Below are 25983 nucleotides of genomic sequence, written 5' to 3' on the forward strand. Positions count from 1 at the left end.
TGAAATAACAGTTTATGTTATTGAATGTATACCATATGCCTGGTGCTGGTGAATACAACATGATCCTTGTCTTCCTGGAGCTTATAGTCTAGCAGGGAGCAGGAGACAGACTTGAATAAACACATAAGTGGGAGTATTATGAATAAGTGTTCCCAAGAAAAAGGGTGGGGCACTGTAAGTATTCTGAGGGGATCTAATGGGCAGGTCAAAGAAGGTAATATTTGAGCTGGGTAACTGGGGGGGGGGGGGGGGGGGTGGGATTTATCCCAGAAAGATGGAGTAGCAGGTGCGAGGGCACAGAGACAGGAAGAAACTTGGTGTGGTCAAGAACTATATTTCCCAGGGCCCATCCAGAAGCCACAAGATCTAGCCTACATCCAGGGCTGACATGTGTCAAGTATCCCCAGAAGCTGTGGGACTGAGCACGTGTCTTACTTGTGATAACAAGTTGGGGTCACATGCACCCCATGTAAAAACCAAGCTCTCCATCTTGTAGTTGCTTCCTGTGCCCTGTGACCTCATCTGCCTTCTTGGTTACTGACCCTTGACCTTCACTTCTCAGCCATGTCTTTGGTACCCACCTCTCCTGCCCTCTTTCCTCTTGGCACCCTCACCCTCCTCTTAGCTTGCAAGGCTAAGCCATCACTGTGTCCCACACCTTTACCGTCCATCCAGTGGCCCTGCTTCTCTGGCACAATCATTCCTGTCTGTAGTTTCTATCTGGTTTGGGTCTTTCTACTTCACACCAGCTGTGACATGTCCCAGATGCAGCTCCCCTTCCTCATTTCCTCACCCCTGCCTTCCCCCACACCAAGCTTCCATGGAAGTTTTAGGATATCATTTTCCAGAAGGTCCAAATGCCAGTGATTTTCCTTCCTATCCTTTGTCTACCCTCCATGACAGGGTCTCCAAGATCAGCTGTGGGTCAGACCTTTGAGAGTCTCTCTGTGTCAAGTCATTGGTCAGCAGAGCCACTTACCACCTGGGGATCAGAGATCATGGGCTTCCTCTTGTGTATTTCATTGTCATTGGGCAGGGTCCAGAAGCAGCAGGGTAAACATGCCAAATCCACATCTTCTGCTCCAATGCCCAGAGACTGCTAGGAACCCACAGGCTGCATTCAAGACAGATGCCGTCACCCCCTCTATAGATGAATTCCTTTGCAGAGAAGGTAGGAGAGTGGGAGTGACTTCTAGATTAACAAGTGCTCCTAGTCTCTAAGGAGGAGCCTGATTCACCCTACTGCACTGGGCCAGGCACTCTGGAAGTCAGCCTATCTCTTCTCTGTTGGGCTTTAGCCAGACGTGGGAGTCCTCTGCAGTCATTTTTTCCCCCGGAGGTGGATGTTCAGGAAGAGCCAAATAGCAGCGATGATAAGGTTATTATAAAATAATAATGTGTGCACGTTGAGGGCTTACTGCAAGGCTTCCTGAGCCCACAGAGCCGTGTGCAGGAACAACCTATTATACGTGTTTCATAGACAAGAGGTTAAGTGGCCCACAGTCACCCGTCAGCAGGCATGCAGTGGGGACAGAATGAGCCCAGATGTCCTGCCCCTACCTCCTTGACTGCCATCCATGCGGTGCTCAGACTGAAGCACCAGGGTGAACATGATGAATCTGCACATCCCCCTCTTCTCCTGGGCGAAATTGAGGCTTGGGAGAAGTGACCTGCCCAAGGTGGAATTGCAGCAGGTGGCAGAGGCAAAATGTTTGAATTTAGTTCTCGCTGGCTCCAAAGCTGTGCTTTCAAACACTATGTCCTCCCACTGGCCCAGCCACTCCAACTCTGCTGGAAACCCATGATCTGTCCAGGCACCATTTAGCACGTGTCTAAAGGAGAGCTTTGGCAGGGGTGGGGTATATAATTGTATGTGCAGAAATCCAGAGATGGGAGGACAAACATGCATGCTGGGAGATGTAGAACATGTCAGCGTGGCTGTGGCATAGAGCATATGGGGGAGCCAGCACTAGGCTGGAGGGACAGGCAGGGCAGGGCTGGGCCCCAGGAGGCCTCACGGCCTCAGGGCCATGCTGGGAAATGTGTGGTGCAGGGGATGTGATCCACCCTACACTTTAAAAGGATCACTCTGGCCGCAGGGAGGCGAAGAGGCTGGAGGAGGAAGGCAGGAGGGAGATCGGTTGTTTGGAGGCTGTTCCAGAGTTCAAGTGAGACATGACAGTGGTCTAGACAAGGGCCGTGGTCAAAGAAAAGGAAAACAGGAGTGGATTCGAGAGTCCAACAGTGAGTTCACACCGTTCCTCTTACCGTGCGCTTAGAGGGCATAGGAGGTACAGCTGCCACCCTTGTGATCAGAACCACAGCAGAGGCACCCACTCTAAGGCGAAATGGTGAAGCGACTCTTTGAGAAACAGGTCTTGTAATAAAAGAGCTTTGTTACAAATCATGTTCTGTGTTGTGTTGCTGAAATATGCCAAGTAACAGCCTCCGTTCCGGTTGCAAAAGAATAATTACCCTGACTCTCTGTGTTGTCAGTAACATGTTCACAGTATTCATAGGCTTTCATTGCAAATCTCGGCAAAGTGAATTGGAAATCAGCATGAGCCCCAGAATGTACGGGTCATGGAAATGAAGGTGCACAGCCTGAGGCCTTCCATGGCTTCCTCTCCTGCCTAAGCTTCAGTGGAGGTCAGACAGATCCTTTTCTCTTCAGTACCAGCCGTGTGGCCTTGGACAAGGGACAGCCTTTGGTCTCAGTTTCCCCATTTGGAATTGGAGACAATAACCACTGTAACACAGGGTTATTCTAAAGATCCTGCTGAATATAATTTGTTTAGTAAGAGCTGAGCTGATGACATGATTATGTGCCAGGCACGTTCCTAAGCACTTTGTATATAATCACTTTAATCTCCTCGGGAACCTCATGAAAGAGGTACTATTTTAATCCCTATTTGAGAGGAGGAAACTGAAACACAATGAGATTGAGTGACGTACCCAAGGTCACACAGCTAGCATGAAACAGAGCCAGGATTTGAACCCAAGCAGTCTGGTTCCAAACCCTCTGCTCATAACCACCACACTATACTACCTACCCACATACACAGTCCAGTGCCTGGTACATGGTGGACCCTCAGTGCGAACGCTCGTGTCTTTTCCATTGGCCATAAATTATATACTGAAGGCAAGACAATTTCAGAGAGTGGAAAGGCGATCAGTTGCCTTCCAACTCTGACAGTCTGTAGGGACCAACTGTTGTGAAACAGACGGGTGGAACAGAAAGCATTCTCTTCCTGACACACACACACAGTAACTTAGTGAAATCCAAAGTTGACCTTATAGAACACTTATCTTGATGAACAATGAGAAATGTATAGAATTTTCCAATCATTGTACTGTACACCTGAACCTAATACAACACTGTATGTTAACTAGACTCAAAAAAAAAAAGGAAAAACAAAGTTGACCTTATCTTAGATGCAGACCTATCCTTGATGGATACAGGTTATAAGTGTGAACATTATTTACCAAATTATCTGGTTGACAGTATCTGACAGGTGATCACTGCTATCCACCAAGAAATAATGATTATTTTCCCTCAGAAGCCTCATTCATCAGCTCTGGCCAGGTATTTCGGATTCATCCCACATTTATTAAGCATCAATCATATAGTGATTGAGTGATTAAGTATCATCATCCGTATATTGATTCAACAAGTACTTACTAATTACTTGTATGTACCAAGCCTGTGTTAGTGCTAGGGATGAGAAATGAAGGAGACAGGAGTTCTTTCCATCTAGGAACACGAAGTGAGGGAAGGAGGCTGACAGGTAAGCAGGAAGTTGCGATATCAAGAGCTTGGGGACCAGAGGAGGGAGAAATTGGCTCTGCCCCCAAAATTGAGCAAAGACTCTACAACAGAGAAGTCATGTGGTCAGGATCTTGAGAGATTACATTTTTTCAGCTGGAGAAGGAGGAGCATTCTACAATGACAAAAAGATGTGCACGTCCCAGAACATTGGAAGTTCAGAGTGGCTGCAACATTTGTGGCAAGACCTCCAAGACACTGTCCTTTGGCACTCAGAAGAGAAGATCACAGAAGAGAAGATCATTTTTCTTTATTTTTTGAAGTCAAATTGCATCTGATTCAAGCTCCTAGTCACTGATGTCAGCGAGAAGTTTCACATGATTGCCTTCTTTGTATCTCCCTCTCTCTTGGGTTCTATTAGAACTCAGGGCCCAGGAAAAGACAGACCAGGAGAAGGGCAACAGGCTCACTCCCTCTGGTGATCACTAATCTCTGTCTGGCCCATGTGGGCCATTTTAGGATGATACCTCTGCTGGGAGTCTCTACTGGTTCCTCTAGGTCAAGCATTGCTGCAGAGACCATTATGAAGATTTTTGTTAACTTCTCTGTCAGGGGCTAGGAGAACCCAGATCATTGGTCACACAATGTCTAGTCTCTTCTTTGCAGGAATGAAAGGGATGGAAAAAGAAGGTGCATTCTTTGCTGGTAAATCCACAGCAACAAGAAACAAGACACAAAATAATGACTCAATAACCTTCCTGCTATAGGAGTAGAAATAAGGTAGAGCTCACCCCTTCTGTAGACAGTAGTCTGGAGAGACAAGATGAAGAGAGCTGGAGTTGTTCATGCTCAGATTGAATGGTCACCTAAGGCCTACTTTAGTGGCTCAGAGTCAGGTCTGGGCACTGGTGAGTGACTCTGTGTCTTCTACAGGTGTGGCAGTGTGGCGGGAGTGTGGAAGTCCTGCCTTGTTCTCGGATTGCCCACATTGAGCGAGCCCACAAGCCCTACACCGAGGACCTCACAGCCCATGTCCGCAGGAATGCCCTCAGGGTGGCTGAAGTCTGGATGGATGAATTTAAAAGCCATGTCTACATGGCATGGAACATACCCCAAGAGGTAGGAAGCCCCTGTGGGGATGGGGTTTGGGGGAGGGTTGGTCGGAAAAAACATTAAAACACAAAAAATATGGGACTAACCCCTTTTCCTATAGATCAGGCAGAGTCTTATTATCCATGGTAGAGTAGACTCTCAGCCCCAAAAGATACTACATGTGGGAGAAAAGAGGCGGACTGTGAGGCACTAAGCCATGTCTTATCCCCACCCCTGTCCCTGGTCAGCATGCTTAAAGAAAGACTTCTTCTCTCCTGACCTCAGTTATCCTCATTTTAAATGAGAACATCAGACCGGGTGGCTCCAACTTTACTTCATGTCTAGGTCCTCAGCCTCTCTGCTATACAAATATACCAGCAATTACCAAAATTCACCAAAGTTCCCTTTAATCTCCCTGTAGACTGTATCTAGGCTTCTCCATCGAACCTGTGACCAGAGCAATAGGAATGTCCATATGCCTTTGGGATTTCTGGAACCACATGCATGAGGAGGGGATACACTCTCACAGGACCCTCAGGAGGAGAAGGGAACTGTTCTGGATGGTTTCTAATCATCACAGAATCTCATCATTGCCTGCCACTGTCCTCTATCCCTCTTATCACCTACATTTAAGAAATGCCAGAGAAAAAGCAATGTTTCTCTAGTAGATGGTTCTGCCTTGTCATGTGTCACATGGAAATGACCTTGGACCACTGAGTTGGGAGAACCCCAACAGATGCCAGCCACGGGATCCCAACCTGCTTACCAGCCTGTCTGCCTGGAGATCATTGGTTATGTTGCACTATGTGAGATAGCCATTGACTGCATGACCTTCTTTCCCCTTGGGAATCCCTTAAAAAGCTTCAGTTCTCTCTTCCTAATAGAGAAATGGTTGATTTTTGCCTAACGTTTCCATATGAAGGTCCTGTTCCCTGACCTCTCCACCCAGCTAATGTTGCCCTGGCGGAGTGATTGAAGGTTACCTGGACCATGGGCAGGAGCTTTTAGGCAGCCCCCATCACCTCCACTATCATGGGGGGTGGGGTGGGGTGGGGTGGGGTTGGGATGTGTACTCCCACGACCAGTGACATTTCACCAGTAGGGAGAAGAGGAGCCAAGAAGTACCAGCCAGAGTGTGAGCAACCTTAATGAACCAGCCCCAGGATTGCATCCCTGACAGTGGGAGTGTTTCTAGGGAAACAGCAGTGCCTTCTAGACCCATCTGTGGCTGTGGGAGTTGGATCACAGTATTCTTGGGAGCATGCTGAGCCCCACTGTGGGTGTCCTCTGATAGCAAAATGTTAAGAACACTTGGAAAGTCCCCCAGGAACTTAGCAGTGAAGTATCATAGATCCGTAGTCTCTTAGAGTCCTGTCCACACTCCTGCCCCCTTCTCTCTGTACCCCAAAGCTGCAATCTTTTAGCCCTCTCCCCTCATAGTGGCTGATAGATGTTGAAGTGGATAGTAAATCCAATGAATGGCAGAGAACCAAGAGAGAAAAGTAACTGGAAAATGATGAAACTCAGTGTGTGTCTGTGACTTCTCAGAGGGTAGTTCAAACCCGGTCAAATGGGTAGGATGAGAGGGAAGTGAACTCAAGAAAGGCAGATAAGGGGCTCCTAGGTGGCTCAGTCAGTTAAGCATTCGACTTCAGCTCAGATCATGATCTCACAGTTCATGAGTTAGAGCCCCACATCAGGTTCTATGCTGATAGCTCAGATCCTGGAGCCCACTTCAAATTCTGTGTCTCCCTCTCTCTCTCGCTCTCTCTCTCTCTCAAAAATAAACATTAAAAATTTTTTTAATAAAAAAGGGAAGGCAGATGAGCAGTGGGAGTGTCCAGGATAAAGCCTCAGATGGAGAAGGTGGTCAGTGTGTTTTCTAAAAGTCTATCTCTTGACCCCCACTATTCCCTGCTTTGTCCAGACTCCATCTCCTGCCTCTTCTGAGACTTCTGAAAAGAGTCAATCAACACTTTCCCCCCTCCATTCACTTCTCAAGTCACATCCCAGTATTGCCCCCAAACTGCTTTTGACAAAGCATCTTAACTGCTTAATGGACATTTTAAAGTCTTTAACCTCCAGGATCCCACCTTTTCCTTGAAATTCTGTACTTGCTTGGCTCCTTGATTCTACACCCCAGGATATCCCCACCTCTCTCTGATTGCTCCTAATTCCCTGTGGGCAATGCTTACCTCCCCTGGATGCTTAAGTGCACCCAGGCATCCACCCTTGGCCAACCACTCTCATTTTACTCCCTGGTGGTCCCATCTATTCCTGGGTCCTCCTACCATCTATCCATTGACGACTTCCTAACTAATACCTCTAGCCCTGACTTCTGCCTTTAGCTTCAGACCTGTGGCTGCACGTCGATCTCCTGAGTGCTCCCTCAGGCACTTTAGAATGGATCTGCCAAAAATGGAGAACATCTTTTCCCCCCAAAGCTGCTCCTGTTCTCCCTCCCATTACAGTTGAGGATACCACCATCTCCCCAGATCTATGAGCTTAAAACACGTCTTCCTCTGATCCTCCTTTCCCTTAAGCCCCATTCCCAATCCATCACTGAACTCTTCTGTCCGTTCCTACCCACCTCACGTCTGAGTTCAGGTCTTGTCTTTTCCTGCACAAGAGCCTCTGGTTTCCCTGGCTCGAGACTTACCCCCTCAAATCTATCCTCCACACTACCCAAAGTTATCTTTAAAAAATAAAAATAAAACACACACACACACACACAGTGGGGCACCTGGGTGGCGCTCAGTCAGTTAGGTGTCCGACTTCGGTTCAGGTCATTATCTCACGGTTCATGGGTTGGAGCCCCGCGCCGGGCTCTGTGCTGACATCTCAGAGCCTGGAGCCTTCTTTGGATTCTGTGTCTCCCTCTCTCTACCCCTCCCCTACTCGTACTCTATCTCGCTCAAAAATAATAAAACATTAAAAAATTTTTTTAAAAACTCACAGTGACCACATCATTGCCCTGCTTAAAATCTTGAACGGACTCTCCACTGTGCACCAGATCAGGCATAAACCCCTCTGCCCACCCATAACCCCCTGCCCCCACTCTGTATTATAGTTTCCGTAGGCTGCAGGACAGTGAGAGCTCCAGAGTTGCCCATCTATTCCATGCTATTTCTTCTCTCTGTATGTTTGCTCATTTTGTCCTCTCTGCTTGGACCTCCCTACCCTCTGCCTCTCCCCCAGCATCCACCCTTACCGATTTCCCTCCATCCTAGTAGACTCAGTTCCAGTGACCCCTCCTCTAGAAAGTCAGCCTCAGCTACAGAAAGTGCCCCCTTTGCATGTATGCCTGTGTCATTGCATCACTATCCTGTGAAAGAATGTTCTATTGTGTAAAAGTCTGTCTGTCTGTCTCTCTTTCTCTCTCTCTACCCCCCCCCCAGGGGCTCTCAAATCTGGCTGAACATTAAAATCCCTTGTGCTCCAGCCCCAGAGATTATGACTTAATTGGTTTGGAAGGGGACCAGGGATCATTTTTTGGAAAGCTCTTCAGGGATTCTAATATCCATCCAGGCTGAGAGCCACTGCATTAGACCACAGGCTTCCTGGGGACAGATTGTATCCTTCATTTTTGTGTCACCATGCCTAGCGCAAGCCAGGGCACATGATCAGAGCTCAGGGAAACCTCGCCGATGCTTATTAACAAATGGATCTGCTGGCAGTGTGTGTAATTCCTTTCTCCCTCGGTCAGTGGCTCCTAAAAGCAGATCTGCAGACCAGCTGATTAATTCTGGGTCTCATCCTCAGAGATTGTGATGAGTAGGTATGTAGTGGTCCCAGAACCTGTTCAGAGCTCTCTGGGTGCCGGTTTGGGGCTGCCAGATTTGAGTAATACTAGATTAACTAATCCTGCTAGTCTTTAATTCACCTTGAATGTCACCTCCTCCAGGAAGCCTTCTCTGATTGCTCGCCTTTCCCTCCCCACCATCTTGGCTGCCCCACACAGTGAGATGGACTAAGGGCTCCTTCCTCTTCTGCTCTCCCTCAACACCCTGTTTGCTTCTGTGCTTCACACTGTGTACAGAGTCTGTTTACTTGTCTGGGCCTTCCTTTCAAGCACAGTCTGTGCCTTCTTCCTCTTTGGATGCACAGTGCTTAGGACAGCACCTGGCATGTACTAAAGATGAGCTGAAGGGGCACCTGGGTGGCTTAGTCGGTTGAGCGTCCAACTTCAGCTCAGGTCATGATCTCGCGGTCTGGGAGTTCGAGCCCCGCATCGGGCTCTGTGCCGACAGCTCAGAGCCTGGCGCCTGCTTTGGATTCTGTGTCTCCCTCTCTCTCTGCCCCTCCCCCACTCATGCTCGGTTTCTGTCAAAAATAAACATTAAAAAAATTTTTTTTAAGATGAGCTGAAAAAGAAAGAGGGAGGAAGTGTGGATGCCACATGCCCCGCGTGCCTTCCCCAAGAGTTTTCTTGGCTGCCCTTGCTGTGGTGCTATATCAAGACCTTCTGCTCAACCACAGCACATCTGTTACCTGTTTACTTAACCTTTTGCCTCCAGCATCCCAGCTGCAGGTAGAGAGTCAGACCCCACAACCCTGCCCAGTGGCTGCCTTGAAAATTAAATAAGTTCATGTACATAAAGGCTCTGATGGGTGCTCGGCAAGTAGAAAAAGCACCAGATAAGTCTTACCTCTCGGTGTGGGTGGTCTTGCCTCTGCCTTCTGCATTCCCACCCCAGCTTTCAAATGCCCTTGCAGGGCATTTATCCTGCCCGGTCGCCTTCTATGCCAAGTCCTCCCCCTGCCGTGCACCAACCAGGTCCGCCAGCTCTATGACCTGCTTCCTTTCCACGTTCAGTCCCAAGCTTTGGGATGGCCAGAGGAGCTGCCAGCTCTGGCATCCTTTCTACTTTGATTGAAAGTCAGTTTGTTTATCAACATACAGGAAGTCAGCCTGCAGCAAAGCATCAACATTCTCTTACACCAGGTTAGGGAACTCTAGCCACCTCACCCACCCCCACCCCCTGCCCCGCCGCCTTCTCTTGCCCAAAGACAGGTTGAGTGCCAGGGATGACTCACCATGGCACACAAGTGATGGCCCTTCTCTAGGTTTAGCTACAAGATGTTGTGTATGTGGCTGTACACACGGGTGGGAATACTGGCCAGCTTTTTGTGGGGCTGGGTGTATTTGTTTCCAAGGGCCACCATCACAAATTACCACAAATTGAGTGGCTTTAAACAACAGAAATTACTCTCTCACAATTCTGGAGGCCAGAAGCCCCAAATCAAGGTGACGACAGTGCTGTGCTCCCTCCAAAAGCTCTAGGGGAGGATACTTCGTCTTCTCCAGCTTTTGGTGGCTCCTGGCATATTCCTCGTCTCGTAAATGCACCACTCCAGTCTCTCCCTCTGTCTCTATGACTCTGTGTGTTCAATGCCACCCCCCTCCTATCTCTTATGAAGATACTAGCCATTGCATTTAGAGCTTACCCTAAATCCAGAATGATTTCATCTGCAGATCTCTAATGAATTCTGTCTGCAATGATCCTATTGCCAAATAAGATCACATTTGGAGGTTCTGGGTAGACACGAATTTTACAGGGGACTCTATTCAATCCACTAACTATTTGGCAAAGGGGGTGATACATTTATTGTTTTCTAATAATAAGGGTCAAGGTGACCTTCTCTGAGAAAGTTTGCTTATTTCTCAATTTCTTCCCCCAATCTGAAAACAGTTTGATGCATTTTACAGTAAATACACTGTACAGATGTCCTGAACCATTAAAATGGAAAGGCAGATATCCAGAAAGGGGATGGGGCATGATATCCAGAAATATAAGCAGAGCAAAGCTCTGATTCTTGGATCTTCTAGAAGTAGAAATGAGCCTCTGATGGGTATTTCTCCCACCTTCGATTAGATAAGGAGAGAGACCAACTTTCCCTTGATCCTGAATGTAAAAAGAAAGTTTTCCTGTGGGAACCCAGAATTTTAGGAAAGCACGGGGGCCTTCTAGAGACAGATTCTTCCAGTGGCTCCCCGTAAATGCTGAGACACAGTGTTAATTTGTCAGATAAAGGCGACGATAGCATGAAGGGGAAGGCCTGGGTCCTAGCAAATACCTTTGTGATATCAGGATAAGGGGCAGAGAAGTTTAAAGAGCTAATACTTAACAGATCCCTTGGGGTGGGGGTGGGGCTGGTGCTGGGGCTGGGGTGAGTGGCAGGTTACATTTATTGCCAGCTTTTATCTGTAATACTTCATAAATATTTTCTCAACCTAGTTTTCATCAATACAGTCCAGGCTCAGCGGTAGGTCCGGGGCACGGAGATTAGTCTAACATGTTTCCTGGATCCAGCATAGAAAGGCCAAGTAGCAGTTGCTGGAAAGTTCTCTGGGCAGGAGCCGAGGAATAGGCAAATTACAGATGAGGTCATCTAGAAGTACTCAGAAGACACTGCCCCTTAGCAGTCTAGAACTTAAACTTCAGGCTGTAGTAGGTTCACATTTTTATGTTACCTAAATTCTGGTGGGAAAAATAAATGTATTTCTTCTGTATCTACACTCTCTTGTTACTCAGGCCTCCATGGTCGAATACCAAATACTTCTCCTGATCACGTGCAGATTCGTGCAGCAGCCATCTTTGTGATTTTTCTCAGACATTTCAAACTCAAACTCTGTTCATTTCATGATCTTCCCAACCCCAGTAACTTGATCCCCAGAGCTGTTGCTAGAAGCAGGAGGTTCACATAGCCAGCACACAAGTGCCAGTGCCAGTGGGAGAGAGCTGTTATTTCCCTGTCTTCCTCTCTCCCTACTCTGGGCTTATGAAATACCACGTGCCCTCTCTGGTCCCTGGCTCCGTGGTGTCATCCTCTGAGATGTCACGGAGTCTCCACCTGATCCCCAGCTAGAGAGACTCCTCACCATCTTCTGCTGTGACATCAACTCTTTCTCAGCTGATTCTGTGCCCTGTTCCACAGCCAGTGTTCAGGCCCAGGGACTCAGTGTTCTCCCCTTTGCTCTGAGACCACAAGGAATATGGGGGCCTCTCTCTAAATCAAGGACACATCCATGTCTCCATTACCACTTCTTGCCTGCTATACCTTGATGGCTCAGAGGCCACCACTCTGATATACCTGGGAAGTGAGAGACACAACTACTCTCTACACTAAGACCCCCAAGCTAAGAGAGGGTCTGCTTCTCCCACAAGGACCTGGTCTTAGGAGGCAGAGGGCAGGCTCTTCTAGATGCATAGCATAGGTTAAAAATGCGAACTCCTGACCTGGGTTGATTGGGTGCAACTCTCAGCTCCACCATTTATCAGCTGTAGGACTTTGGGCAAGAGGTCATTGAACCTCTCTTTGTCTCAACTCATCTATAAAACAGTGCTACCCCATAGGTTTAAGTGGGCCGCTATACATGCATATAAACTTCTGTGCAGGTTTCATGCAGGACAGAACCTACCACATTGCTAGCATTGCAAAGACTTTTCTGCCGCAGTTATTAGGAATAGTATTTGAATTAGTACTATTCCACCTTCCACTTTTTCCCTCCCTCCCTCTTTCCCCCCACAGCTCAGAACTTCTCATCTTCTAGCATGAGGTAGAAAAAACTGTACTCCAACTGTGTGCTCCAGCTCCTTCCACCTACACCAAGACCACAGGTTTTTTTGTTCCATTTATTTTTTTTAATGTTTATTTATTTTTGAGAGAGACAGAGAGAGAGAGAGACTGAGCATGAGTGGGGGAAGGGCAGAGAGAGAGGGAGACACAGAGTCTGAAGCAGGCTCCAGGCTCTGAGCTGTCAGCACAGAGCCCGACATGGGGCTCGAACCCACAAGCCGTGAGATCATGACCTGAGCTGAAGTCAGACACTTAACCGACTGCACCACTCAGGCCCCCCTTGTTCTATTTATTTTCAAAGGCTTTTGGTGACAGTCCCCATCAGTGCTAACCTCACGTTTCAGTGCCCACATGGGGACAGTCATGGGGCTAAGGACATGTGGGGAAATGAAGGAGTTAAGGTCCCACATCCTCCCTTCACTAGGCAGTCTCCAGGAACGTTGGCTGGGAGGTCTGGGGAGAAGCCATGTCCTGGTGGTGGCTGTATCTCTGCATTTGCACACCCGCGCAGGACTCTGGAATCGACATTGGGGACATCACCGCAAGGAAGGCCCTGAGAAAACAGCTGCAGTGCAAGACCTTCCGGTGGTACCTGGTCAGCGTGTACCCGGAGATGAGGATGTACTCGGACATCATTGCCTATGGAGTGGTAAGGACCTGCCCCTTGGGGTTCACTCAGACACAGAGAGCAAGGCCAGAGAGAGGTATAGAGTCAGGGGAAAGCCTGACTCCACGGGACCTCTGGTAGACCAGCGGGCAAAAGGCAGCATTTGGTTTCATAGACAGAACCTCTCTGTTCCCTTGAGAGGTGCTTAGTCTCTCCTCTGGAGCCTCAAGCAATTTAGCTCTAGCCTCAAACCTGCATGTGCTACTTAATAAAACAAAACCCTGCAGTTAGGTTAAGATTGCGAGGTAACATACCAATCACCCACTGTTCCCCAAACAACGGGTGCCTGAGGTTCTAGTGACCAGCCTGTATGCCTCCCCCACCGAAGGGGCTTATGCTTTCCACTCACACGCACAGCCTCTAGGAAAGGAGTTCTGGAACACAACCTTCTTGAGTTCACTGTATTTGGGGGGAGGTGCCAACCCCCTGTTGTTTGGCACAGAGCAGTTACCCTTATGGAGGGCAGAGCACAGGGTTTGGATGCAGACAGATGTGGTTCGGATCCAAACCAATCTTGACCAAGCTGCTTCTCAGTCAAGTGTCTTAACATCTATGGGCCTCAGTTTCTCCCTATGTTAAATGGGGCAAAATAATGCTGTACTCCTAGAATAGAAAAATGTCTCAGCTATATAAATATATATCCTGACAATTTGTATTTTCTAAGGTTAAAATACCTTTAATATGGTAAATTCTACCATTATCCCAATGTTCCCAGGACGATTCAACTCTTAAAGTGTTTTCAATGATACCTGATTGATTTTTTTGATATCTCATCTGGTCTTTGATTCCTGAACACATAGAGCTTTTCTGCTGACAGCTACAAGCCCCCAAAACTACATAGATTTCTCACCACCTTGTTCCAGGGTGGGGGGTGACAAAAAGGCAAAGTGACCTTCCCATGTTCACATAGGTCATTAACACAGAACTGAGTCTAAAACATCATCTTTTTTTCTTAATTTTTTTTAATCTCTATTTATTTTGAGACAGAGACAGAGTGTGATCAGGGGAGGAGCCAAGAGAGGGGGAGACACAGAATCAAACGCCGGCCCCAGGCCCTGAGCTGTCAGCACAGAGCCCAAAGCAGGGCTTGAACTCACGAACGGTGAGATCATGGCTTGAGCCGAAGTCGGATGCTTAACCGACTGAGCCACCCAGGCACCCTCTAAAACATCAGCTTCTGATAGCACTCTGCTCCCTCTCTTTGGAGAGAATCCCTGCAGACCTTTTTGATATTCTAGGATGAAACTCAGAAGAACTGTGACCTCCCCTCCAATAAGCTGTGGTCAAAACTGAGTTGAAGGCCTGCCTCAGCCAGGAATATAACAGGCATAGCATCTGCTTGGGTTGGGGTGAGAGGAAAATGCTTGCTGAGGATGGGCCTCCATGTTCTCAGTGGGCCTCCCAACTCTGACATCCTAGGATGCTATAAGACACAGAGCCAGGATCCCAGGAATCCTGTCCCCCAATCAGACTTTTGTTGTCCAGCAGACCAACCTATAGGAGGGAGTCAGATCCTCCCATAAGAGTTTCCATGGCATGGTTGACATGTCCTGAGGAAATCACTCAGTGGCCCCTTGCATCTCCATTTCTCAGGCTGGTGTAATTTGGGTGCCAGAAAACTTCTCACCTGAAGCTTCACATCCTCTTGTTCCCATGGAAACACACCAGACTATGAAGTACCTATCAACCCCATCTATCTCCCTAGGGCCATATTGAGGACACAGCTGTTACTGGTCCCCCTGCACTCTGCCCATAGCAAGTTGTATATGATGCTTGGCCATGGTTGGACCCAATCCAAAAAGGAGGGTTATGCTACTGTGGCTCTGGAGAAACCATTGGCCCCAAACCCCTGTGAGCTAGGGCCAGCTTCTGCATTCATGTTCTCACCAAGCTGTCAGCTATAGCTGAACAGTATCAGCCAAACAGTATTAACTACAGCGGGAAAGCAACAGTGGAGGTTTGTGTATACGGCCATTGCAGTACTGGGCCTTACCAAAAGCATTCTTGTCTTCCAAGCAAAAGGGTCTCATCTTAATGAAATGTACAGCAGACTTACCATGTAGCCCTCACCACCACACCCAGAAACCTTTCGTTGATCAAATAGTAAGTGGCATATACAGGGTTGAGATCTGGATCTGAGTCCTTAGTTAGAGCTGCTTTTACTCTGGTGTGCTGAAAAGCCATTCTCTCATCATCCCAAAAGGACTGAGCAGTGTTAACCATCCCTGGGGCTAGCAGAGGTCTCTGACCCCCACACCCACATGTTCATCTGCCAGCCCCTGCTCAGGGAGCCCAGCCAGCCTCCCCTCCCTTCTGGCTCCTCCACAGCCTGGGCTCTGACAGAGTAGAGACACGCTGGCTTGTCAAGGAGCATAATTAACTCTTAATGGGGGCAACAGGGTGAAGATGGGCAAAGCAAGATGCAGCCACAAGAGGATTTGCTGAGGCTGAATCATTCTTCCTGGTGATTATTTTTATTCTGAAATGCAGAGACCAGATGTCTTCTTGGGGGTAAAGCTTCTTCTTACTTTTTCCGTGCTAACTTACGCCAAACTACATTGCTCAGGTCAAATAACCTCCTGGAACTCTCAGTGGGGCCTGGGTCAAGTCTATAACCCAGCCCATTAATCCACTCACAGGTCCCATTAATGACTGCCACAGGCAGAAGGGCCTCTGGGCCCCATTGTGTGGGAACGGGTTTCCCCCGGATGGTGGAGCTCCACGTCCAAGAGGCGGGGTCTTTGGATTCATCCCAGCTCTAGTGTGGACAGCGAAGATGGAACAGCATCTGGAAACAGACACACCCAGCTTCCGAACATTAGCTTTGCCACTTACTCTGTGTGATCTTGGCAGGTTATAAAACCTTAGAAGTTATAGTTACATCATCTGAGGGGGCAGTTTTCAGTCTCAGGATTGTCGCCAGCTGCATGAGGGAAAGAACTTTACCCTTGTCCACCTGCCAGTGTTGTTCATTTGGGAATGCCATCCATTTGTTCATTTTCTTCACTCATTCACTCATTCCACATGGATTTACTGTCTGCTATGGGCCAGGACTGGCCCGTGTCACAGACCATGAGAAAGACATAGCCCCAGCCTGCTCAGACAGGGGAGAAAGGCACGTGAAGAAGCAGTAAGAACACAGCACACCAAGCGCTACAGTAAGAGAAATGGAAATGATGATGAAGCATGGGGCCATGACCTTACACCCAGATGTGGGTCAGGAAACACTTCCAGAGCAACAGAGAAGCTGAGAGCAGAAGGAAGATGAGGACTTCGTCTGACAAAATGAAGGCAAAAGTAGAGGTGACATGGGGAAGGGCCCATGCAATGGAAATGGCATCACAGACGACGAGGTGAGGCAGATCTTCCTATGCCACTGTTCCTCACCCTTAAAAGAGATCATATTACCTGGCTGCATTGCTCTGAGGATTAGGGGAGATAACACATGGAAAGCACTTCACATGGTAGCTGGCACATAGATGCAGCCATAAAAGCTAGTTTCCCTGAATGGCTCTCAGGAAGGTTATAGCCGTAATAATAGTAGCTAACAATTGTTGCACATTTGCTATTTACCAGGCTCCATGCTATGTACTCGTAGGTAGTGTCTTATTTAACCCTCATAACAACCCTGTGAGGTAGGCACTATTATTATCCCTATTTTAGAGAGGAGAAAACAGACAAGAAGGAGTAAATGTTCTTTGTCCAAGACCACACAGCTGGAGCCAGGATTCCATCCCAGCCTGTCTCTCCCAACAGCATCAACAGACCACTTGCTTAATGGGGGAGGAATGACACAGAGCTGGGGGCACTTTATCAAAAGCCACCACCTACCTCCTCACCCAGGGGATGGCTTTGAGAACCTAGCAGAAAGCCAAGTCTGACATCAGGGCTCCATGGACCTTTTGCTTTTGCTTTGCGACAGCTGTTAGCGGGTCTCACTAATGGATTACAGTTCTCAGCTTTAGATGTGACACCCACCTCTCTGTAGGCTGTGGGAGAAGTTCAGAGAGTGTTTACGTATGCTGCCTCACACAGGCAAGCCAAATAGTTCTTTTATAAACGAGGATTTGCTACATAGATGTTTCTGGAGCCTCTGCCTAGGGAGCTGGCACACATTTATATTTCTTCAGAACTTCCAAACTGCAAGTTTGGGATTGAGATGCCTTTGCCTGGTAGAGGAGAGGAAGCTCAAGAGAAAAGAATTTGACTCTGTTCCTTGTCCCCTGTCAAGAACAGGGGATTCACAGAGCACACACGTGCCTCTAGTTGTTGCATTTTGCACCCCTAATTGGGTCCATTGCCTTCCTGCCACAAGTTGTCAAGACCATGAAAGCTCAGCCGCCATCAGTCTCTGGCCTCCTTGGCTAGATGCCCCACCTGTGTGGTCCATTGCCCTGGTCTTCCCTGAATTCCAACATCCCTCTTCTGTTCTAAGCAGAGTGCTTCGGTTGCTAACAAGAGCTATGTATCAGCTAGCTCAAGTTGAGGTGGCTAACGATACCACAAACTCTAATGGGCACAGGAAGTAAAGTGCTGGACATGGGCACCCGAGCCTGGAAGCCACTAAAGCCATAGCAGGGGCAGAACTTCTCTAATCCTGTCTCATGCTTCATTTCTTCCTTGGCCACATTGGACCTCTCAGCTTACATATGGCCCGATAGATCCCCCATACCCAATCTAAATGGCTTCACAATTCTTGTGGCCACCACCCATTGACCACACTGACTCTCTCATCTAGAGTTCTAGGACAGAGAACGAGGATGATGAGATGGTTACATTCCAGAAGGAGAAGGGTGGAGAATAGAGAAAGAAATAGAATTAACTCATTCTAAACTGCATGTTGGTGCCCGCCATGGTCTACTCAGCTATAGCTGGTGAGCAGGGCCATGTGGACCATAACCTGTCCTCTCCAGGACTGGAAGTAGACATATGCCAGAAAGGAACATTGAATATTGGCTTTCTTACCAGACATGGTAAGACACTGGTCCATGGTACCCAGGCACTGGTTCTATTGATTGCTATGTGCCTGTGGGTGAGGATAAGAGATACCTCTCTCTTCCCCTACTCCCATCCTGGACCCCTTATCCACCTGTCTGACCTCCACTCTGGAGATTCATCATCTGGGCACCACAGGGGCCAAGCCAGCCCCTGTTGGATCTGCAGGAGGCAGAAAGTACCCAGAGGACATCTCAGGCCTGAAGGCAGCTAACATATTGCCCACTTTGCCCAACCTTCCAGAGCAAAGACTTCTAACCAAGGACTATTGAAAGCCATGGTGCCACCCCTATGGAAATAGACAGGGTAAAGAACCTGGCACCATCTTGTGCATGTGTGAATATCTTTTATTTCTACCTGGACTGTCACAGTTTAACAACACAAAAATGCTTATCCTTCACTGGAGGCTGGTTTTCCCTCAGCACCTTCATGCAAGGCAAAAGCTGGTGGTTATTGCTCTCCAGAGTATTCAAGGGGCCGTGGGGCGATTATGGACATGGGACTTGTCTCAGTGGAATGCTGGCTTCTCCTGACTTAATGCATTTGTTTCTCTGTTCCTTTCTCCTTGGTGTGGCTACCTTTCCTCTGGTGTCCAGCTGCAGAACTCTCTGAAGACCGATTTGTGTCTTGATCAGGGTCCAGACACAGAGAACGTTCCCATCGTGTACATCTGCCACGGGATGACACCGCAGGTGAGTTCCCTGAGAGAGGCTCCTGTTGGGGGTGTACACATGTATGTCCAGTGTGGAGAAGGATAGCTAAAGTCATGTTGTGGCTACTGTAGGCCCAGAGGCTTCCAGGGCTCTTCAATAAGAGTATGGTCATGAGTAGAAGAGGAGAGTCATGCCTGCCTTGCCTGGAAGGAGGTGGGGGGCGGGGAGCAGATGCTGGGATGCCTGGATCCCCTGGGGTGGGGAGCAAGGAAAGGGATAAATTTCTAAAGAGGAACGCCTGCCTTATTGGGGAAACTATGGGTAAATCTCAGTCCTCGCTCTGGCAGCCATGCCCTTCCCTAGCAGGTGGGAACCCAAGGTCCCCCCAAGCTCCCTGACATCTCAGAATCTCTTCACAGTGCCATTTCATGGCCTCTGGGCTCTGCCCTTTAGTAGATCACGGCTGGAGCCAAGATCTATAGCCAGGAGAACTTTTCTAGCTTTTAGGACCTTCTCCTGGTGGAGAATGAGGGGAAGCTACCAGGGAAATAACTTATCCTAGGAAAAATTAGCCAGTCATAGCCCAGGCTCCAGATATCCAAAGAGGGTGCTGAAACACAGGCAAGAGAAATGGCTTATTCAGTAGAGTACAACGGACAGCCATTTTTCCACGGATGCCACAGACTGACCTGTTCTGACACTTTCAGAGTTTACTTATCTTACCTCCAGAAGGGCATGATGATTTTTTTTTAAAAAGATGGTATAGAAGATGTGTATATTTGTGCAATTATAACTGAGTGTTTAAAAGAGTGGTTACCCACCTAAACATACAACTGAAGGCTATCACGATGTGTGTGTGCTGAGACTTACAGCAACTGTCCACTGTGACCTCCACCCACTCATCCTTTATGGGGGCCAAGCTGCTGTGACATCACTGACTGGTCAGTTGTAAGTCAGCAGATCACACTCTCCCCACACCACACAGTATAGCAGCTCATTCCTCATTCTTACAATGCTGCGATATTTTTCACAGATGACTATTTTTATGTAAACTTTTTATTGACGTGCAACATACGTACAGAAAGTAGCCAATTGTAAGTGTACAGATTAGCGAGTTTTCAGAGCAAATGCACCAACATAACCAGCCCCTAGATTAAAAAAAAAAGAGCATTATTGCCGGATTCTGAATTTTATATAAATAGGATCCTAGGGTGTATGCTTTCTCATGTTGGCTTCTGTCTTTCCTCATCGTATTTGTAAAGTTCCTCCATGCTGCTACATGTAGCTGTAATTTTCATTACTGTGTAATTTTCCATTTTATGAATATCCAGTATTGCCTATATATTTATGGCTGATGGACACCTGGGAAATTGCCAGTTTGAGAGTATCATGAATACTGCTGCTATGAACATCCTTGTTCATGTCTTTTGGTGCACATTTGGACTCATTTCTTTTGGATTTATACCTGAGTCAAATCACTGAATCATAGGGTTGATGTGTGTTTACTTTTAGCAGACAATGCCTGCATTGGTCGGCTGGGGCTGCTGTAACAAAATGTCACGGGAATTTATTTTCTCACAGTTCTGGTGGCTGGGAAGTTCAAGATCAAAGTGCTGGCTGATGTGGTTTCTGGTGAGGGCTCTTTCTGACTTGCTGATGGTTACCTTCTCTGTGTCCTCACACAGCAGGAAGAGAAAGAATGAGAGAGCCCTCTGCTGTCTCTTCTTGAAGGGACACTAATCCCATTAGATCAGGGCTTGACCCTTATGACCCCATTTAACCTCAAAGATTTGGAAAATTCTCATCCTGTCCATATGGCATGTTCTGAAGAGAACCCTGAGTGTGACTGAACAACTGTTTGATTAGGAGACCATGGTAGGACTCGTGGACTCAATCGGCTATCACAGCAGCAGCCATAAATAGAGATGAGCTTATACCAGCAGAGACACTGGCAGCCTCCCCTGAAGAGAGGACAGAATGAAGGCAGGCTGATGGGTTTCTTAGATTTCACAAGGCAGGAGCATAGAGCTGTTCATCTGTGAACATGCACTATTCCTCAAGAGAAGAAAGATGCTGAAGGCCAGACCCACCAACAGACCCAGGGGCAAGGCTGTCACCTCAAAGGGCAGGCCTACCTCTCTGGTTTCAGTGGTCCAGGATGACCCTTCCCAGGACCTCAGGGGTAGGGTCAAAGCAATGAGTGACTTGGGCAGGGCCACCCCAGAAGGCCAAAGGGTCAGGCAACTCCACAGAGCCATAGGGTGATGCCACCCCAGTGGGCCTGGAGGGAAGAGCATCAAGACAAAGAGGATCGTTCTCAAGGCTTGAGATTAAATGGAATTAGCCTTGCTGGGTTTTGGACTCATTTGTGATCCATCACCTCTTCCTTCCAATTTCCCCCTTCTGGAACACACTTGTCTAACCGGTGTTTGCCCAGCCACCATATTTTAGAAGCACATAACTTCTCTGATATCACAGTTTCTCAGCTGGAGAGAAGTTTTGCCTTGGAATAAATCACACTTTGAGCCTCATGCCCATCTGATTTCGATGATACTTTGATGACATTTGGACTCTAGAGTTGATACTGGAATGACTTAAGATTTCAGGGGCTGTTGGGGTGAAACAAATGCATTGTGCTTGGGAGAAGGAAATGAACTTGGGGGGGCAGGGGAAGAATGCTATGGACTGAATTATGTCACCCCCAAATTCATATGTTGAATCACTAACCCTGACTGTATTTGGAGCAAGGAAGCAATTAAGGTTAAATAAGGTTATAAAGGTAGATCCCTGATCTTATAGAATTAGTGTCCTTGTAAGAAGAGACACTACAAAGTTTCTCTCTCTCTCTCTCTTCATCTTTCTGTCTCTGCCATGTGACAACACAGCAAGAAGGTGGTTAGCAAGCTAGCAAGAGAGCTCTCCCTGGAACCTGAAGGCACCAGCACTTAGATCTTGGACTTCCCAGCCTTCAAAACTGTGGGAAAATTACTTTCTGTTATTTTAGCCACCCAGCCTGTGATACTTTGTGGTGGCAACCCAAGCCAACCCAATATACTGTCAAACAGATTTCCAAATTAATTAGTTCAATTTTCACTCGTGCCAACCACATGTTATCTAGTTGTTCCACATCCTTGCCAACACTTGGTATTACCTGTCTTTTTAAATTATAGGCATTGTGGCAGGTGTATAGTATCACACCATGGTTTTAATTTGCATTTCTCTGATCGTTAATGCAGTTGGACACTGGAGTTTTCAGCTCAGAAATTCCCCCAGGTTATTCTTGAGTATGGGCCAACATGGCCAGGTCACAAGTAGTTTTGTCTTTTTGTCAATTCCTTGTCTGCTTTTTAATACATGCAGTCCAGGAGACAATGAAGGAACTTGCTTTTAACAAGTCTACATGGAAATCTGCAGGATTGTTGCTTATCTGGATCATTGGACAAATGTTGAGTGTTTTCTCTGTGGGATAGCAGATGTCAGTTTGGGCAAAGGCTGCCAGTCTACTAGCTGCTGCTGGTTCAATATAGGGCAGTCTGTGTTGTGGCTAAGAGCATGGATTATGGAATCAGGTCGTGTGGAATCAAATATCAGCTTCAATGCTCTCTAGTTGTCACATTTTTAAATGGGCACGTTTTTAAAGGTGGGCCTATTGTATTTTTGTAAAATATGGATTCATAGTGGTATATACCATCAAGGTTGTTGTAAAGATTTAATACATGTATTTAAAATAGTGTCTGGTAGGGGCACCTGGATGGCTCAGTCGGTTGGGTGGCCGACTACAGTTCAGGTCATGATTTCACGGTCTGTGAGTTTGAGCACCTCATCGGGCTCTATGCTGGGAGCTCAGAGCCTGGAGCCTGCTTCAGATTCTGTGTCTCCCTCTCTCTGTGCCCCTTCCCTGCTTGCTCTCTCACTCTCGCTCTCTCTCAAAGATAATAAACATTAAAAAATGTTTTAAATAGTGCATGGTATATAGTAAGCACTCAATAAATATTAGATGTTAATGTTGCGATAGTGCTATACTATTACTATTGCTTTTGCTTATTAAGCCTTGCTCCGTATAAATACCTTCAAGATTCTAACTCCAGCCCACACTGGACTGACTTTCCTTGACCTCATGGGCCATGTGCTATGGATTCCTGCCCTGGTAAAAGCCTACCCCTAGACTAATGGAGCATCACTGAGTTTCTGTGGCAGCAAAAATACAGTGGAATAATGGAAAGGGGGGCTTCGGGAATCCGGAGTTCTAGGCTTGGTCTTGCCACACATTTGTAATGTCACCTTAATCCTCTCTAAGCCTTTGTTTTATCATTTTATTGAGACATGATTGTACACTAAAGTACATATATCTGAAGTGTTCAGTGAATTTCCATATTTTCAGGCAACCACGTAGGCAGCATCCAGATTGAGCCTGTCATCCCACTGGGCTTTCCTCATTCCTCCTCTTGGTCAATACTCTACACCCAAAGGTAATGGCGATTCTGATCCCTAGCACCACTGATTCGTCTCATCTGGGCCTGTCTTCTGTGCAAATGAAGAAGCTGTGCTGGCCAGCTGTAGGCCCAGCTCTACCAGCTCCATCTACTTACCTTCAATTCCTTCTTTCTGAAATTTAGTAGGCCTGAGAAGCTGTGAGTTTGTGCTGGGCTTGCCAGGAAGGCTGGGAGCTGCCTTCCCTCGGTGCTTTATGAATCAACTCCTTCATGGAGATATACAGCAAGTCTTAAAGACTTGGGATCCCCTCCCCATTCCTGTACTAGGCTGTACAGGGAGCACAGGGTCCCAGTTGCCTTTTCCCGCCAGGCCCACAGAGGAGGTGCACAGTTGTTAGTGCCCAGAGATAAGGAGGCTGGAGACTAACCTCAGATCAAACACATTTCCCAGAACAGGGTGGTAGGTAACCTGCCATGGCGGGAATTTGTTGAGTCTGGCCTGCCCTGTGGCCCAAGAGGATGGGGTCATCCTGGAGATGGGCTATGTGTCCTTGGTAGAGTTCCTCCATCCACCAGACATAGAAGCAGGTGCACAGGATAAGCAGTGGATGATAAGGCAGGGCTTCTGACTGGCAAGCCTTCCCAAAGGTATCCACTAGCCCTTAAAAACTTCACTGGCTCCTGGGGGGTGGGGCAGGGCGGGTTGGATGGGGAGGAGAAAAGGAGAGGCTTAGGGCTATCACCTTAGTATGTGGTCAGGGTACACCTCATGAGGGGACTGTGGACAAATACAGAGCCTGAATCTCTTAGACTTGGTCCAAATCAGACCCTTGATATGTATTTCCAGGAACATCCCCCCCCCACACACACACTGACAGCTCTTGGAAAAATCTCTTGTTACCGTGGCCACAGAGGCCACAGAGAGACCAGGGAAGTTCACTTATGCACAGATGAGACTGCCACGTACAACTGTGCAGGTGGTACACTGCACAACTCCAGGGGAGGGATGTGGCACCTCACATTGTTGTCTGGGGAGTAGAGATCAGCCCAAAGTTACAGTCTTTCTAGACTCTGCTAGGAGTTCCTTCCTTGATAGGAAGCTTGAAAATGCTGAAAAGCAAACGATGAGGCAATATATAGTGGTCAAGAACCAGACTGTCTGGGTTCGAATCCCAGTCAGACCACTTACCAATTGGGTTCCTTGAGTAGGTGTCAAAATTTCCTCGTGCCTCAATTTTCTCACCTTTAGAATAGGGATTATAGCAGTACCTACCTTCAGGGTTATTATAAGAATTAAATCAATCAATGCACATAAAGCACTGAGACAACAAACCTGGTACACAGTCATTGCTTACTAGATATTGGCTCTTATTATTACAAGATTGGTAAAGAAACTCAAGACTGTGTCCTTGAGAACGGGAATTGTTTAGCCTGGAGAGGAACAGATCTAAGAGAGACATGAAAATGTCCAAAATTATAAAAGGCACATATTTTTGGCTGAGTATACAGAAACTCTTCCCAGTCATTGGCTCTGATGATACTGTGACCTCTCCATCATCAGAAGTGTCCAAGTCAACTCTGGTGGACTCCAGGGGCATTATGAAAGGTTCCTATATCATGTAGGTGCTTAAGCTAAGAAATCCCTAAGGGCACTCCCACCCTAGAATTGTATGACTTTTTAATTCATTACATTTTTTTTCTTCTGAAATCAGTGAGAGTCCAACATGTACCAGGTCATGTTCTTGGCCCTGGGAAACAGTCATGAGCCAGATGGAAGTCACTGCCCTCATTAAGTCCCCATTCTAGGGCTGGAGACAGACTGTTCTATATTTTTTAATCCTCAAGTCTTCACCACAGCCGGGGCTTGAACTCTTCTCTCTCCTAAGAATTACACATGTGGCCAGAGTTGAGCCGTGTGGCTTGGATTTCAGCCAAGCACGGCCAAGAATGGTGAAGGAAGAAAAAGGTCAAGAAGGCAGGACAGCAAGATGATCCAGTTTATCCTGCTGATCCGGAGAGTCATTTCCCTTTCTCATTTCCTTCTTTCAGATTTCTAACTTATTCCATTTGGGGTTTTAAAACCAGAAAGAATCTGTATCAGTCAGGTAATAAACAATCCTCAAGCCTCATTGCCATTAATCAAACAAGTTTATTTTGTCAATTCAAAAAAGTAAAACATGATTCTTAAAATCAAAATGAACAGGTGACAAAAACTTATTTAATTCCTTAATCAGGGAGCCAGTAAGAAGGTTAAGCAATTCTGGAGAGCATTTGAGGAGCTCAGGATCTCTAGGCATTTTCTAAAAAAGAAGGTTAGAATAAGATTGCTAGATTAGATACAAAAGCAGTCAATGTCCTATAGGGAAATAAAATCGTAGCCTTTAGTGTGATCTTTACTAGACAAATCTGGAAGTTACCATTTAACTTCCTAGTGTTTGGGTACCAGTCAAAAGGTAAATAACAAAGTCAAACACAGGTACATTCTCCTGGAAAATTGCATACCCTTGGGTGGGCTTGTTCATGCCCCAGTAGGATATTGAAAGGACAGACCGTTTCCTCTCCCGTTTTGCCTTATTTCCAGGTTTTAGACATTTCTCTTACTCTGTTCACAAAGCTGGCTAAAGGCAGAGTGCCTCTTCAGGCCATTAGTGACATCCCTTGTGGATGTGCTGTCTGACCACGTGGCCTTTCCCCTAGATTATTTACTAAGGCAGTCATCACAGTGGACCACGGCCTGGGTGGCTTAAACAACAGAAGTATATCGTCTCACAGTTCTGGAAGCTAGAAGTCCAAGAC

The 25983-nt window shown here is 47.2% G+C and overlaps 1 protein-coding gene across 5 annotated transcripts in view; it reads left to right on the plus strand.

Moving 5' to 3' along the window:
• GALNT18 (polypeptide N-acetylgalactosaminyltransferase 18) overlaps positions 1-25983 on the plus strand; it is a 351336-nt gene that overhangs the window by 285004 nt on the left and 40349 nt on the right. For 4 of the 5 annotated variants that reach the window (XM_015068718.3, XM_053203484.1, XM_053203482.1 and 1 more), the window contains 3 exons: positions 4700-4885; positions 12951-13088; positions 18698-18793. In XM_015068718.3, the coding sequence (XP_014924204.2) occupies positions 4700-4885; positions 12951-13088; positions 18698-18793 (420 nt within the window). The remainder of the gene's footprint in view (positions 1-4699; positions 4886-12950; positions 13089-18697; positions 18794-25983) is intronic. The other variant, XM_053203481.1, reaches the window with a different exon arrangement.

The sequence above is a fragment of the Acinonyx jubatus genome, chromosome D1, assembly GCF_027475565.1.
Source record: "Acinonyx jubatus isolate Ajub_Pintada_27869175 chromosome D1, VMU_Ajub_asm_v1.0, whole genome shotgun sequence".
In the NCBI taxonomy this organism is placed as follows: Eukaryota; Metazoa; Chordata; class Mammalia; order Carnivora; family Felidae; genus Acinonyx; species Acinonyx jubatus.